The following is a 17,811-nucleotide window of genomic DNA, read 5'->3' as shown; positions in this document are numbered from 1 at the left end:
ATATGTGCCTCTCATAGGTTCCTTTCCGCCTGCTTGAATCCTTTCATGAATTCTCTCCACCTATCCCCCCCAGCTTCACTGACGTATGATAGGCATATAACATTGCATAAGTTTAAGGTGTACAATGTGTTAATTTGATACACTTATATATCTCAAAACCATCACCACCGTAGCATTAGCTGACACTCCATCACATCACATAATTACCTTTTATTTTTTGTAATAAGAAAATTTAATATCTATACTCTGAGCAATTTTCAAGTATATAGTACAGTATTATTAACTATAATCACCATGATATACATTGTAACTCCAGAATTTATTCTTCTGGTAACTGGAAATTTATACCCTTTGGCCCAATATCTCCTCATTTCCCCCCAACCCCCAGTCTTGATAGCCACCATTTTACTCTCTGTTTCTATGAGTTCAGCTTTTTCAGATTCCACATACAAGTGCTATCATAGAGCATTTATCTTTCTCTGTCTGACTTATTTCATTAGCATAGTGCCCTCAAGGTCCACCCATGTTTAGATCACAGCATCATATCCCCAGCACCTAACTGGATCTTCAATATATTTTTCTAGAATAATTGGTTATATCCTTTACCATCCCTGCCCTACCTCTCCTGGCAATTCAAAGTTCACATTAGCATGTTCAAACTTCTGAGATTTGAGAAAAGAAATATGTTTTCCAACTTAATTGACCAAGGAACTTCCTCCCCACCCCATAATGCCAATTAATATTTCATTTTAGGGCACATTGGCCTAGATTATCTGTGAAATTTCTTCCAACTGATTGACTGTATAGCACCTTATTTCAGCAGGAGATGCTTTGAAATATTCAAAGCCATAGGAATTTCTGTTCAAATTCCAAGACCTGTAAAATTATTGAGACATATGTTCAGCTCAGAGTGTTCTAATAACAAAACTGTTATCAGCGAAGACTGCAATTATGGGAAAGAAGTCCAGTCCCCAAGCAATCATTGGATCTGTTCTCTCCCAAGTACTATAAAAATTAAAGACATTATTATTTCACAAAACCAATTTTCCAATTATTACTAAGACTTTAGGCCCATCAGATTATGAAATATATATTTGTTTCTATCGAATTTAGTAGAGAAAGGATGTAACCTTTTATGGTAATCAGACATCATGAAAATAAAAAATGGATGGAATGCCCATGTGACTTTTAAAAATTTAATTTTCTCCTGACCAATTTTAATGCAACACATCTAGGTCTTTGATTACTCAGACAATGGATACCCAAGCTATTTTGGTAATGCCAAGAAAAGATGCATTAAGACAGTGTATTTTTCTTTCATTTGGAAAGATCACATAGAATGAATTATGTTGAATGACATCATAATGTCTATTGGATGCCAACTCTGTGCCAGGGCCTGTGGCCAGTGTGTTACATTCCTTATCTCATGAAATAATCACCGTCTTCTGGAAGATATTTGCAGATCTCTGAATTACATGCAGCTTCCCCTCTGAAGCCCAAAAGGCGGTAAGTGTCATCTGGCCTCTTCTGGATCAGGCAGTCATTCAGAACTCTTAACTCTGGTGATCTAGGTTTGTGAGCTCTTAATTTTTTCCTGATTTGGAGCAGTCTTTTGATGCATCCAGATACATGGTTGATGGTCATTACTTGCAGATTCTGCATTTGTGAATTTACCTACTGCTAAAATTTGGATTTTTAACCACCAAAATCAGTACCCGGGGAGCTTTTATGGTCATTTGTGGACATGTGCAGAGCAGCCAAAAATTTAAGTAGCTAAATGCTCACAAACTCAGCTGAAATGGAACAAGGGACCCTCTGCCTTATTGTTTCAGCTCTCACAGTATAAACAAGTGTCCTTTCTACAGTGTATTTAGTGCCAATTGTTCACATTTTTGTGAGTTTTTTGGTGGCGGATTCAGTGTTTAAAGTGGCCCTTAAATGTAGTGCTGAAATGCTGCTTAGTGTTCCTACATGTGAAAGGCTGTGTGACGTACCTTGTGGAGAAAATGTGTGTGTTAATTAAGCTTCACTCAAGCATGAGTTGTAATGTTGTTGACTGTGAGTTCAATGTTAATGAATGCACATTATATATTAAAGTGTCTTTAAACAGAAACACACTTAAAACACGATTATGCATTGACTGATAAAAATGTTGTAACCAGAGGCTCCCAGGAACCGAACACTGAATTGCCTCCAGAAGCAATACTTAGTATTCCTTAATTCAGTGTTTACAGCAACTTTATAGAACAAATTACTGCAAATAATGAGGGTCAACTACACCAAAAGATTCCATTCCACTTGACTTCCTGAACTGCCCATTTGATGTCAAATATTTTGATTACTCAGCCTTCGAATTGAGATTGGGAAATTAATGAAAGGCCTTGAATACCAAGTTTTAAACTGATAGGAACTTTTATGAGGAAGTCATAAAGGCTTCAAAGATTTATAATGGGAGTCCTCATGATCCCTAACTCTCTGAGGCAAATGGCACGAATATAATCTCACTAATGTGCAGCAGAGCCCAGAGTCATTACTTTCTGACTTGAAATGTGATGTCTTTCTGGGTGGAAAGAGAAAAAATGAGTAGAAATTTGAAAAATTCTAGTTTACAAGGTTTTAAAAATGTTCATAAGGTATACTGCTCTGTAGGACTCAAACTAAGTTGGTCAGAAATGATGAACTGTTAAATCTAAGTCATGCTAATAAAAATCCATGATATCTCCAAGTGTCTTCATTGTAAGTTCTCACATAAAAGGTTAATTTATTCCAATCAATTAATTTATTAAGCACAGAAAGGGCATATTGAGATACTACTGTAAAATGACTTCTTAAACTATAAGTAAAACTATGCTACAGAAAGTTCTGACCTTTCATTACTTGACTCATTCCTTTGTAGTAAATGTAAAAATTATTTCAAGGAAATCTTATTTCTTTCACTTAGAAGCAGAATCTTTTAACAGAAAGTGCTATTTAAACACTTTTGATGAGTTCCTCCCCTGAGATTCAAGTTGTATCAGAAGTGCTTAATATTTTTCCAATAATAATGACTCAGAAATAAATTTAGGTGACTATTGTTTCAAAAAAGCAATGATTCTTAGATAACTGTCAAAAGATAGTGTTTTGATTTTGAAGCAAGAACTGGGTTATTCTATTCATTTGTGAAAAGTTAATTTATTTTTCACACTGAGTATTATTTCTAACAATTTTGTAGTTTGGAAGTCTACACCAGAAATATCCCAAATGGTATGGTAGATGATTAATTTAGGCAACATTTTATTTAATGTTTCAGTCGTATAATGAACTTATACTACTCCCTGTCACATGCTAAGATGATTATTTTGTATGTTTTTTCTCTAATTCTGACAATAGCTCTATATAATAATTATTATTATTTCCATTTTATAGGCAAAGGCACTGAGGGTCCAAAGGCCTAAATATTTCACTCAGGAGGTATAGAATGCTAATATAACTTGTTAAAGAAGCACATTCAAACTTCGTTCTAGGAAAACATCCAAACTCATTGCTTTCTGCTCCTTTTTAAATTAATTGATAAATAAAATAAGCTAATGTTTACTTTTTAAAACACTGTGACTTCTAATGAATCACATGATGTATAGAACATAGTATTTCTAATTGATCACTGAGGATTTAAAGAAAGCAATTTAAAGGGTCATTAGCCATTCTCCCTTATATAAGCAAATTATAAAAAATATCTTATTAGTCTGTTATTTTCATGTAAATATTGTCTACCTTGAGGTACTATTGCAACACAGGAAAACAGTTATAACAGGACTTTATGACACTCTTTCAAACCCAGTGATTGGCTTTTAAGTGGGATTCATACATTCTTAACAGGTTGAAAATTAAATGTGTTTTATAGGTAGCTTCTTTAAGAAAAAGGAAATAAATTGTGAGCTATTGGTTTCAAATAGTTTGTCTTTCACACCATCTAATAAAAAGTATTTTCTCATAAAGCACAGCCTCCTTGATTCTCATCACCCTGGAATATTCACAGTACAAAGTAGCCTTCTTCCTCCTCTTTCCACTTTCTACTCAATATGGTAGGTTAATTCTTTTCTAAAAAAAACCTTAGGTATAATTCACATGCCATAAATTCACCCTCTGAAAGTGCACCAAGTCAGTGGTCTTTAGTATTTCCACAAGGTTGTGCCGCAAGCACCACTATCTAATTCCAAAACATTTTCACCATCCCCAAGGGAAAACCTATACCCATTCTCAGTCCTTCCTCATTCACCCCTCCCATCCACTGGCAAACACTAATCTACTTTCTGTCTCTATAGATTTGCCTATTCTGGATATTTCATATAAGTGGAATCACAATATTGACCTTTTGTGTCTGGCTTCTTGCCCTTAGAATAACGTTTTTTTTTTTAATGTTTTTTATTTATTTATTCATGAGAGTCAGAGAGAGAGAAAGAGAGGCAGAAGCAGAGGGAGAAGCAGGCTCCCCGCCTAGCAGGGAGCCCAATGCGGGACTCAATCCCAGGACCCTGGGATCATGACCTGAGCCGAAGGCAGACGCTTAACCAACTGAGGCACCCAGGCGCCCCATAGAATAACGTTTTTAAGACACATGCATATTGTAGCATGTATCATATATCAGTTCCTTATTATGGCTGAGTAATATTCCCCTGTATGGAACTACCACATTTTTGTTTATCCATTCTTCAGTCAATGGACATTTGGGTTGTTTCCACTTTTGGCTATTCTAAATCATGCTGCTAGGAATGTTTCTGTACAAGATTTTGTGTGGACATATATTTCATTTATCTTAGGTAGATAATTTCGATCTTTCCTCTCATTTTTCATTGCTTTTTTTCACCCCCCAGCTTTAGGAATGCCCAGAGCAATAGGAACTTCCACATCCTTAACAGCTTGATAAACACCAAGCTGTCACATCTCCCTAAATCTGATCTCCATTTGCCTGTCTTTTCCCAGAGCCACCCATTGGCCAGATGCACCCCCCACATGGCAGTGTCACTCCTCAGAAGAACAGCAACCTGCTTGTGATCATTGTGATCACCGTTGGCGTCATCACAGTGCTGGTGGTAGTGATCGTGGCTGTGATTTGCACCCGGCGCTCTTCAGCCCAGCAGAGAAAGTAGGTAACAGCTGGTTCCTAAGAGGAGAGAGGTCACCATTTGACCTATCACCTTCTTGAGTTCTATTTTTGACAGTCTCTTCCTGTGTTCTTTCGTAATTCACCACATATCCCTTATCCTCTGACCGAGCAAAACCTTGCCTTTCGTTGATTCCAGGTCCATAACTTGAGTGACTGAGGACCAGACTTGCAGACTTAATAATAGAATCCACCTGGAGACCCACGTGGCATTTCTGCTTGATTTTACTTCTCCGGGCCAGATTCTTCCTTTCAGGCGAGGGCAGGTGTTCCTTTAGCAGCATTTAGAGAATGGACTTCATCAGGTCCCAATTCATGGCCCTCTGTACAATTATGTATAAAATGTTGGAGATGTGTGTTCCTCTAAAAGTATTTCCCCATTCTGGCAAGGAGGACTGTAGGCATTGAATCAATGCTTTTTGCATGAATGATTACCAAATTCAATGTAGTTACAATACTGTGGAGTGTTTGGTTTGGAGATAGTAGTTAGGATAGAAGAGAGATTCCAGAAATTCAGAATAGTTCAGATTTCCTGGCTATGGTTAATTCTCAGAAATTAAACTTTTTGAGGGGTTTAAAAATATTTTCACATTATGCAGTTCTAGGTTATAGCACATGCAGAGGATGATACATCAAAGTCAAAGTTTAGAATGGAAAGATGGTTTTAATTCAGCTTATCCGCTGCCAGCAACATCCAGAATCAGCATATTAACCTTGTGTCAGCCAGTTGTGGGAATCAGCGGCCTCCTGGTTATTCTCTGCCTCTAGCACTTTTCAAATCTTGCTTGATTTGTCCCTTTCAGCTGTACTTTCTTACTGAATTGGCTATAATAAGCTCTTCCCTTGATTTTTTTTTTTCCCCTTTGGCCTCAGGCATGGTGTCGGCACTGGAAGCCTGAGGCATGGGCCTATAGGTAACTGGCTTGACAACTATATGATACACACCGTGTCAGAGAAAGATTCTCTAACAAATAATTGTTCCTCTCCTTTGCTAATATCTTAGATTCTCTCTCTTTTTAAAAATCCTATGACCCATTTGTTGATCGGTATTGTATCTTCCAACCTTTTGAAGTGAAGTGTTTAGAAACAGGGTACAGGAAGATGTACAAACTGAAGAAAGTGACATAGGGGTGTCAATGCAGTCTTTGTATTTAATTGATGTATATGGCAGGGCACATTTTATTCCTGGCTGCATTTGTGAGACTGTCTTCCAGCTGGTTGGTGCTAGCTAGTGTGCTAATCCATTGTGCTTAAACAAGAAACCAGGGCGACTGAGCTTAACTGACTCTCGTGTGTTAGCATTCTGGGAAATCCTAATGACCCACAGAACTTCCACATGCTTCACACTCAGTGAGGCTCTGGAGAAAAAAGAACTGTAACTGAGTAAGGCATCCAACAGTCTCTCAGTCGAGCTATCCCAGGAAAGGGGTTGTGCAGACATAGAACGGTAGAACACCAATGCGGCAGGGCTGCGAAGCTGAGCTGACAAAGATTCACGGACACGGAAGTGGGGAAGGCGTCAAAGCCAAACTGACGCTATTTCATGAGGGCTTTAAAAACATGGATGCATTCACTAAGCTAAGTTTAATTAACTAAACCATCTGTATGTAGCGGGCTGTTTTGTTTGTTCCGTTTTCATCCTTATGAGAAGAATGTTGGAAGGTTATGTTGACCTGATGAACTGGATTCCTGGGCACGTTTTGTCCTCACAGGGAAAATGCCAGTCTTCTCAAAGTGCAAAAGTGGTATTTGATGCTATTTTGAGAAACTCTTAAATTGTCTTAAATCCCCCTCTAAGCACTTTGTTAACAGCTTGAAGGTTTTATTTGGAAAGAGTTGAGGCTGAGCCCTGGGTATGACTTGTTTTTAAAATTAGGAAATGAATGAAAGAATAAATCACTCCATGAATGACTGGAAACCAAAGACAGTGGATTTATAGCTTCCCATGCTACTGCCCCTTCGATTTTTCCTCAGCCTTCACCCAAAGTCTCTTAATATTTACTTGGCATTTTTTCACGATTTTGCTTCATGTATCTTTCTCCTGTAACAGACCCATTGGCATTCATCTCGGTCTCTTTGTTTGTAATGTTAACAGAGGAAAAACAGAAAAATTTTTCTCCTTCAAGATATTCCTGATTTTATTCCTATTTAATTTAGCTTTTCTTGATTTCACCAAGGATCCTTCCTCCTGATACCACCACCACTGAGTCTTTTAGAACAAATTAAGTGATGCAGATGAAAGCAAAATCAATTCCAATCTGAGACAGAAATAAGGTCCCTTACAGAACTCTCAGAAAAATGAGAGTTTAATGTAATTAATAAAGTGAAATAAGAAACACCTTCATGGGCTTCTTCAATATCTCTTCATCTGTTGGTGCTGGAGAATGTAAATTGTCTTTGTGTTTTATCGGGGCTCTTGATTATATCCAATGGATTTGAAACGTATTTTTGTGTACTATTGGTAACACTTTATTCAAGTTAGTGTCCACACATTTTATTGTATGGTTTATCATATATATATATACACACATATTTAATAATGATGTAGTTTTCTGATTGATTCACATTCCAGTTGGTTAGATTTTATTTTTATAATATAAAGTAACTAACAGAAGGTAGAACTCAAGTTCTAGTTCTAATTCCTCACTTCTTGAATTAAATTAGTGGTGTTTAAATCAGCCTAAAGGAAGACCTAATCCCTGAATGTCGGTTTCCTCAAATGAGAAACAGGGCTAACTACTTGCTATCATTCTCTCTATCTTAAAACGTTGAAATTCCCCATGGAATGCTATCAAATTATAGAATTGCATGGTTGGACTTAGCTTCAAATTAATATGAAATAAAAATAATTTTGCCTTTCTTTTTAGTTATTAACTTAAATTTTTTTACTACTTTGAAGAGAATCCCCTTACACATTTTGAATTAGTGAAATTATAGTAGAATATCATAATATAGAAAAAATGTGTTTATGAAAACTTAAAGGGGTTCTGTGCCTTTTAATTAAGTAATAACATTTTCCTAGCCAAAATATAGAACATGTGTCATGATAAGTTACAATGTATCTATAGATACTAAAGACAAAATAGGGGACATTGAGAACCTCCTGGAAATCCCAGACACACGGTTATCACATTTCTAAGGCAGTTACCTGGGTAGATAATCAACAACTTGTCTGAATACAATCAATTTAAATATGTAAATAAAATTCAAGGTTCACTTGATAGAATAAACAGTTGAATAAGCCTTCTATTTGATTTAAAAAGTATATAGCAGGTTTTAAATATTAGTCCACATTCAAATCTTGACAAAAATAATTATCTCCAGTACTGACAATCAAATGTTTAAACTCTTAAATGAAATCTACTGTAGTTTAGGCTAATTTCACTGATTTTTCAAATTTTTAACATTTTAATAGTTTTTTAGTATTCCACAGAGGCAACCTCTTTGGTCTTCAATATAACTCAATTCCACCACAGAAAATGCAGGTTTATTTGAATACTAGGACAGATGTTCCCTGGGATTCCAATACAAGTTTTTTGTTTTTGTGGTTGTGGTTATTGTTGTTGGTGGTGGTTTTTGTTTGTTTTTGCTTTTAATAGCAGTTAGTAGAATAAAAATAATCAATATAGAGAATTAGGAAGCTGAAAACTTTTGGGAAAGATTTGGATGGAAGAAGTAGAGCAGGTACTTATACATCCCAATATATTTTTTCCCTGTTAACTTGAATCATTCTTCACACTCAGTTCAGGCCCTCTTCCTTTCTAAAATCTTCTGTAAATCCCCAGTGGGGCAAAGTGTCCTTGCCTTAACCTCCCAGTAGATCTTGGGCACATGTGTATCTGACCAGGAGAATTAGTACAGAGCTATTTGCCTCCTATGAACAACTTGAGCAAAGGATGCCTAAGCACAGAAGGGAATTTAATAATTTATTACAATGTAAAAAAATAATAATTTATTACAATGTGGCAAAAGAATCTATGAGATGATAGTATTTTAGAATTTCAAAGGGCGCAGTCCTGAATAAAATGAATCCTAACCCAATGTTGGTTTCTACCCTTTCACATCCCAATTAAAAGTGAAAAGGAAACAAACTTCTCTTATAGTAATAGGTGCAAAGTAAGAAACAGGCCAATAAAGAATCAGAGAACCTTGCAAAAAAGTCTTTCCAAGTTGATAATGAAAAATTCTTATTATTTAATTCAAGTAATTACTATGTGCTTACTATGTGATCTGCATGATACAAAGTAACAAATCTGATTATTAACTCTTGGCTAAAGATCTTTCTGCAATTCCCCACTGACTTCCTGATATTATCAAAAATGTTTCTGTTGGAGGCAAGGTCTCCTATGATTTGGTCTCTACTTTTTCAGCTTTACCAACTGCCACTCCCAGTGGTTGCTCCTTCCTCCAAAAATGCAGGAATTCACAGTATCCATGCCATTTTTCATTCGTTTATTAAGCTCCTAATGTCTCACCTATCTTTGCATTTCTTAGTGCTTAGCAAATTTCTTGACACATACTCAGTATTCTGTAAATGTTCACTGAGTAAATACATGAATTAATGTTGTAAAACAATGGATGATGTTGGACAAGAGAAAGAAACAGAATTTGCTCCAGTATCATGAGAAAACCAATCCAAACACTGGGAGCACCTGGCCAGCTCAGTAAGACAGACAGTACTCAATGCAAGATGAGTGGTAAAGAAAGAGACAAGGAATATGAGTTAGATATGCTAAGATTACACTGACTTACATGGTCAGGAAGGATTCCTAAAGAAGAGAAGCTTGAAGAAAATCTTTTAAGAGTAAGTAGTTTGTAAGTAAATAAGATTGTAAAGGCATTCTGGGCAAAAGTATGGTGAGATAGATAAGAGAGAGAGAGGGAGAGAGAGAAATAGGGAGAGAGATAGAGATGGAGAACGAGAACAAAAACCACCAGCACTTGATTATGCTGTGAACAGAGAACCTTTATTCAAGAATTCATGGGGTAGGAAGAGACCCTCCCATCCTACAACTGTGTTTGGAAACTGAAAGATTACCTGGTACCTGTGAGAAAAGATGCATGCATCTAGGAGGGATGAACATGTGACATGTTCTATATTGAATACAAAAACTAAATTTAAAATAAAAACAAAACCAAATTCACTTAAACAGTGTTTCTCAAACTTTAGGTGCATCTGATTTCCCTGAGGGCTGTTAAAACACAGATTTCTGGGCCTCGCCCTCTCACAACATCCCCCCACACCTGCAAGTTTCTGATCTCAATGTGCATTTCCAGCAGATTTCCAGGTGACGCTGATACTGGGACCATACTTCAGGATCCATTGCATTGGGTTCATCTGCATACAAATTTTGAAGATTCCAGTGGTGAGACAGAGGCGCTAGGGGGCCACAATGGGCAGCAGTCATTATGTCAGAGAACCAGCAGATGGACAGAAGGCTGGGATGACAATGTTCCTGCAGGTTTTAAGACAAATTTCAGGCAATTTAGTTATGAGCAGATGTCAGTTTTATTACAAACCTGCTGCATGGGCGGCTGGGCTGCCACCAGCAGGGAAGGGAGGCCTCTCCAAGGTCAAAGATTTCTCTCTTGAGAAAACACATTATAGAGAAAATAAAAGACAGCTGAGTGGATGAGTAGCTTCTCAGAAAAGGTCTTGATCTGACTAAAATCCATCAGAAAAATGTGTATGCATTTTATCAGGAATGATAATTTTTTCCCAGGTGGAGGTTATAAATCACAACATATAAAAAGGCTCTACCTCAGTCAGGTTTGGGATTTTTTTTTTTTTTTTTTAATAAAATACATCTGGGGAAGCTTGGTATACTGAGGTTATGGGGGCTGGTGAATGAATGAATGGATGAATGAATGAATGAGTCATGTGTGTAAATGAGAGGAAACCAGAATTCATAATTTATTTTTAGTTTCAAAGATTATTTGACACATTTTCCCCCACAGGATATTTAAATATTGAGTTATTATGTAAAGGTTGACTGTCTTATCCTGGATGTTGGAACTGGTACTTCTCTGTATGCAGCCTTGTAGGCACTGGGATTAAAAAGTTATTTAGCATTTTGATTTGTTAGAAAAATAACAGGGTGAAATCTCCAAGTTCTAAAATGACATTAAATTGTTCTAAGAAGTTACCAGGGGTAGATTACATAAAGAGCTGTGTGTGACTTGCAGATTGTTTCCTGTGGGCAGGTGAAGTAGAAGGAAATGAATTCAGGGAACGGATGGTTAGCAGAGAGTTATTATCTTAGACACAAGAAAATGATCTAAGGGTTATTACAGACCATTGTCTAGAGTCAGTGTGGGACTGCTGCCAGGAAATCAGCAAAATGTAGGTAGTTGTAGGGAAAACATTAGAACAGAAAATACTGCATTATTTCTCTGCTAAACTACTCGATAAATATTAAGTCTGGCATTCTTTGTCTCCTCTCCCTATCAGCATCCTTCAAAAAAGACCAAAAGATGTAAAACAAAACAACAATAACAAAAAACAAGTCACACCACTAAACATTCATTAATTGCCTCATATGCATAAAGGTCCTTTTCAGCATTGGAAAATAAAGCGGTCGCCTTGTACAGGTTACAAAGAGTTTTCACTGAAGTGGTTTGTTTGAACCGTTTAGCAACCATGAAAACAGTTAATCCTTATAAGCCATTCGTTGCAAGTGAGGAACTAAGAGGGAGTTACTTCTCTGGGATTCTATCAGAGGTTAGATTTTAACTATCTGAATTCTGTCTTAGAAGAGACACTATTACCTTAAAAAAAAATAGAAGCTACAGTGGAGATTTTTAAAAATGGAGAACTGTTGGGCGCTTGGGTGGCTCAGTTGGTTAAGCGTCTGCCTTTCGCTCAGGTCATGATCCCAGTGGTTAAGCCTCTGCCTTCAGCTCGGGTCATGATCCCAGGGTCCTGGGATCGAGCACCACATTGGGCTCCCTGCTCAGCCAGGAGCTTGCTTCTCTCTGTGCCCCACCCCCCTCCCGACCCCCGCTTGCTCTCTCTCTGCTTGCTCTCTCTCTGTCTAAAATAAATAAATAAATTCTTTTAAAAAAAACAAAAAAACAGAGAACTGTAAAGCAGAGGTTGGAAACTTTCTGAAAAGGGGCAAATAGTAAATATTTGAGGCTTTGTGAGACATGAGGGACACATGGTCTTTGTTACAACTACTCAACACACTGCAGTGTGAAAATAAAGGAGCTCAGTAGGATTCCAATAAAATTTTATTTACAAAATCAGGCCATGGGCAGATTTGGTCTACAGGCCATAGTTTACTGACCCTTACTGTAGAGAACAGTGGGCAGGAATATCATGCTACTTTACTTAGCCTGCAGGAAACATATGAATCTCACTAGCCCCCAAAAGAGACTACCACTGAAAAATGAGTTTATGGTTGTTAAATTCTTACAGAGGAAAATAAGAGATATTTGAAGCCTACTTCTAAACTGTGTTCTTCTCTCTTCAAAGGATGGGTCTTACTGTGTTTGCATCCAGATACTTAGTGACTCCAAGGCACAAGTGCTTTATTCTCCTTAGAATGTCCTCATGCCGCCTTTTGTCTTTAAATAGCACATTAACTTATACAGCTGAGCTATGGACTTTCTTCTAAACCCCAGTCTTGGCTGGCACAAATTCTGGCCTTTTTATTTCTTTTGCCCTTTCAAAGCAACTCCTTCATTTATCTCCTAAACAGATGTTGCAGTCAAGTACCTTACGACTAGCTCCAAAGATTGGCATATGGCTCCATCTAACCCATTGTCACCTTGTGTGAAAATTTGTAGCTGGTGAAGCTAGAGTCGGGCACTCTCTGGCAGGCAGCCTAGGCCTTGGGGATTCAGCACCACTGCTCCTATAATGTGTGAAGCTCCAGGGGAGGGGAGGAAAGGCAGCCAAGACACGCCTGCCAATTCTTGGATTTCATAGGTTTCCTCCTGGGAGCACTCTTGTATCCTTGATACACTTGTATCCTTTCCTTGATACACCTGAATTGACTGAGAAAAGAGAGGAAAGACCATCGAATAAAGGTACTCACTATCGCCTTCTAATTTTTTGTTCCATAGGAAGCGGGCCACCCACAGTGTTGGCAAGAGGAAGGGCAGCCAGAAGGACCTCAGGCCCCCTGACCTTTGGATACATCATGAAGAAATGGAGATGAAAAATATCGAGAAGCCATCGGGTACTAACCCTACAGGAAGGGACTCTCCCATCCAAAGTTGCCAAGACCTCACACCAGTCAGCCACAGCCAGTCAGAAACCCAACTGGGAAGCAAAAGCACCTCTCATTCAGGTAACTCTCTCCTCTTGGGCATCCAAACCCCCCATTCTGAACCCCACAGGGGAGTTTTCCACTCCCTCTTTGATGGAGGCATCCTTCCCTTCAATCTGCAGGTCATTTACCAATAGTTAAAATAATCTGATGTAAATTTGGTTGATTAACTAGTTTCTCTTCCATCATCCTATTACCTGCCCTTTTTAGTTGCAATGCTTCTTAAAACTTCTAAGCGGTAACAGGTGGTACACTTGGGAAATACTGAAATGTGAAAGCCAAATGAATTTATTACTTTTTGTTAAATTTTGAACGAAAGCTTTGTCAAATAAAATTTGAAGCTGTTTTACATTTTTTAATTCCTTATGTCTATGGATCATTGTAAGTTGATTTTAAATTTGCTCTCAATTTCTTGCATTAAAAAAATCACATTAGGGACACATGACGTATGAACACATTGACTCTTCTGTTACTTCAGCCTTGATTACTGTGAAGATCAACTTTTACCCCTGTGCAATCGCATTATATGATCACTAGCCTGGTTTGGTGGAGTCTATGTGCAGGCTCTGTTGATATACAAGTGATCAGAAGAAAAAAGCCTACTCCTTGATGAATAGGTACAGAACAATCCATGTGCAGGAATAACTAAGAAATCTAGAGGGTTGTTGTAAGATATTTCATTTTCTGTTGATCCTCATATTTTTAAAATGCTTATGGGAAGCAGAATAATCAACCAAGTACTCTCTTCAAAACACACACACACACGCACACACATACACAAAACCTCTTGGTCTACTCATAATGTGTTTGCAGAATGAGTAGCTGTTGTTTTTAAACTGAATTAAAATATTTTATTTATTTGAATGTGTAACTGCTTTACTATACTTTTTCATCTTAGATTTGTTTAAGAAAGGAATTCACTTACTGATTTTCAATCATGAGTTGTTGAGTATTCTTTTTCTAGCTCTTAAATAATATCTCAAGCAGATTCCCTAACTTTTCCATTATTTTCAGTTGTTAAACTGCATTCTAGTTCTATTAAAAACTGTAATCTGAAATTTAAATTAAAGTTTCTCCTTCCCTTATGGCCAGCTAGACTTTTGGCTCTGAGGACTTGGGTCATAATGTGTTGTTTAAAGCTTCCAGCACCTTGGAGGGAAATGGAGTGGGGGAGGTGGGGCAGAAGGAGAGGGCACAGTCTGTTTCAGAAACCCCTTTACTTAGTCCCCCTGCTTGTCTGTTCTTCCTGGCTATATAGGAGTATGGGGAGGGAAGATGAAGAGGAGAGAGGCAGGGAGGGAGGAGAGAAAGGATAGTTTGAAGTTTGGCATTGCTTTTTGTGTACATGGGCTGTCTTCATGTGACATCCAAATTCTTGGGCTTTTGTGAAACACAAGTATGAGTTCTTTATGAGACCCTGTGGGATTCTTCTACTGGCCAATTACATGATGTGAGGTATCACATTAACCCACTCCTACCAGGAACAGCTGTGTCAACCTCACTGTCCTTTGGTGGGTCAGCTGCCCTTGAGTGAATTCCAGGAAGATGACTCAAGCTTGAGCAACTTTCCAAGTGCTCACTTGACCCAGAAGAAGTGTCCACATCTTTGCCAGGTCAAATGATGAGAGAGCTTGTACTCCAGTCCTGGTCTTCTTTCAGTCTTGCTCTCTTTAATAACTTCTTCCTCTGTTTAAATAGACACAGGGTAGACCAGCAAGCCTGCTGCCTGAGCGGACTAATACCTGGAGAATGAATGAAAGGCAGATCTCTTTTGCAGGAACCTCCACGTTTTACAGATGCTTATTCTGACTGTTTTGGTTCCTAGAGGGCATCAGGAAGATAGCATAGTTCTGCCTCCCACTGAAGGGGATAGAATTGCCTCTCAGCCCTCAGGAGGTTTTACCAATTATTGCTAGGGTTTCTCCTTCTTTACATTTCCCTTTATCTTTTATACACTAAAATGACATTTGGGGGCAGCCAGACTACTTTTGATCATTTAATAAGTCCTGGGAGAAGCTTAACTCCAAACAATGGCTGTTTTCTTTAGAATGAGAGGATACTTGTGCCTATCTGTTTTTATTTGAGGACCTACTTGCCAACTCTATAGTAAAAGGAAAGTAGCCCTCAAAATTCTGCTGGCTATATTTTACATTATATCAAGCGTTCTCTATACTCTCCTGGTTAAAAGAACAAAACTCCATGTCAGTGAATAGTATACTCTTAAGTGCTCTGGTCTACTAGGAAACTTTAAAAATATTTTTACATTTGGGGTAGACTTTCTCCTTTTGTGGATGATTTTAGGTCAGTCTTAGGAGGCTTATTCCCCTCTTCTCTCTTTTGTATAGTTTTCTCAAATATTCAACTTCCCACAAAGACTTTATGGCAGCAACTTGAGTCATAGCTTGACTGGAAAATATTACTTACTTCTGTACTTTTGGGAGATTCAAAGTTTGTTGTGTTCTCTCTTTTAGTTGTGCTGTAGGGGTATAATTTGCATAGTTTTATTGTCTTATATGGTCTGTATAGTTTTTTGGAGGATGTGTGGAGAGATTCAGATCTAGGCAGTTGTCATTATCTTGGCTGTGTAGAAATTTCCCACAGCATTATTTTAAATTTTGAATTTTATTAACTACTATTTTAACCAAAAAAAGAATACATGTATGTAATTTTAAAAGAAAGAATATAGTACAAAAAGTTGTGAAAAATAATACCCAAAGGAATTAAAAGTATGTTTGCCTTTTCACCATCCCCAAATTCCTTATCCCTTTCACAAAAGGAAGGCAATGTTGAGAATTTTGTGTGTAACCTTTCTATACAGATATATATGCACACACATTTATACAGATATATAAACACACATATTATATATTGTATACAAATATATAACCCATATATACATGTATTATATACACATATATGTTTATATATATATATGCACACACAGAAATGTGTATATACACAGTATGCTTTTATATGTATATTACACAAATGGGCATATATGATACTCTTCAGAACTTCAGTTTTATTGTTCTCAACATATATTTTTGTTAACATTTTAAATCTACACATATCATTGTTTTTTATTATTTTTGATGACTCTTCAGTGTGGTATTTTATGGAATCATAATAAATTTATATAAATAGACCTAACCTTACTTTTGAAAAATATGGTTCATTTCCTGTGTTTTTATAATAAGATATAATGCCTTTGGGCCTTAAGTAATAGTTGATTAAATTGTAGTAAATTCATACAACAGGACATTTATGGAACTGTTAAAAATGATAAAACTGGGGCACCTGGCTGGCTCAGTCAGTAGAACATGTGACTCTTGATCTTGGGGTCATGAGTTCAAGTCCTATATTGGGCATATAGTGTACTTAAAAAAAAAAATAAAATAAATAAAATGGGTGGTGCTCATGAATATAGAAGTATGAGTGGTTTTAAATAAATAAATACATATTATAAAACTGACTTGACAGAAAAAGATGTTCATAGTATTTTCCTAAGAAGGTAACAAAATAGTATGTATGGTAAGTGCCACTTAAGTACAAAATATGTATACTTTCTCACTTTCACATATGAACACATAGGCAAACCTTGTAAAGAACAAAATATAAATAATGGTTCTTTTTGAATAACGGGGTTATGGTAAATTTTACTAATGTTTGTGCAATGAGACTATATTATACTGATTGGGTAACCAAAAAAGTAGATATAATTATTTAAAAACTCAATAAAATGAAAAAAGCATCGGTGTGCCTAGCTAGAAATTATGTAAAGTATTTCATCATTGAAGAAGGTGTGTCTCTCAGGAATATTGTTTTTCTTGTAGGTCAAGACACTGAAGAAGCAGGGAGCTCCATGTCCACTCTGGAAAGGTCCCTGGCTGCCCGTCGAGCCACTCGGGCCAAGCTTATGATTCCTATGGATGCCCAGTCCAACAATCCTGGTGGGTAAAGATTGGTACCACAAGGAAGAAATGAAGTGTTTTCTGTTTTCATCTTTTCTGTATCAAATTATCAAAAATATTTAGAGATTTCTCTGAATTTTCTGGGCAGCTGGACAAAATGAAGAATGACTAAAACCATATCATTTATAATTTCAAGTCAAATTTTTACTTATTGTATTTGTTGTCTACAATCCAGTGGTCTCTCTGTTGCCAAACAGATGACTACATATTTAAGGAATTATAAAAAATATGAATTGAAGAGCTGAAACTTCTGTCACTATTATTGGTCTATGATCACATTTTCATAGTTTTTTGTGTGTGATTTTTTAATAGGTCTAATTTCCAGATTTAAATAATCTAGCACCCTTGAAGCAAGTGTTAACAGATATCCACTTACTACCCTCTTCTTGAAGTTTTCTGTCATATTCCCACATTAACTGAAGAT

At 37.0% G+C, this 17,811-nt stretch overlaps 1 protein-coding gene across 2 annotated transcripts in view; it reads left to right on the top strand.

Moving 5' to 3' along the window:
• The window catches only part of DCC (DCC netrin 1 receptor), a 1,153,179-nt gene that overhangs the window by 1,073,813 nt on the left and 61,555 nt on the right, over positions 1–17,811 (top strand). For both annotated transcript variants that reach the window (XM_078060292.1, XM_078060291.1), the window contains exons 23-25: positions 4,960–5,122; positions 13,211–13,437; positions 17,250–17,366. In XM_078060292.1, the coding sequence (XP_077916418.1) occupies positions 4,960–5,122; positions 13,211–13,437; positions 17,250–17,366 (507 nt within the window). The remainder of the gene's footprint in view (positions 1–4,959; positions 5,123–13,210; positions 13,438–17,249; positions 17,367–17,811) is intronic.

Source organism: Halichoerus grypus, chromosome 13 (assembly GCF_964656455.1).
Source record: "Halichoerus grypus chromosome 13, mHalGry1.hap1.1, whole genome shotgun sequence".
Taxonomy (NCBI): domain Eukaryota; kingdom Metazoa; phylum Chordata; class Mammalia; order Carnivora; family Phocidae; genus Halichoerus; species Halichoerus grypus.
Note: the sequence above shows the minus strand (reverse complement) of the source record. Positions and strands in the feature narration are given on the sequence as shown.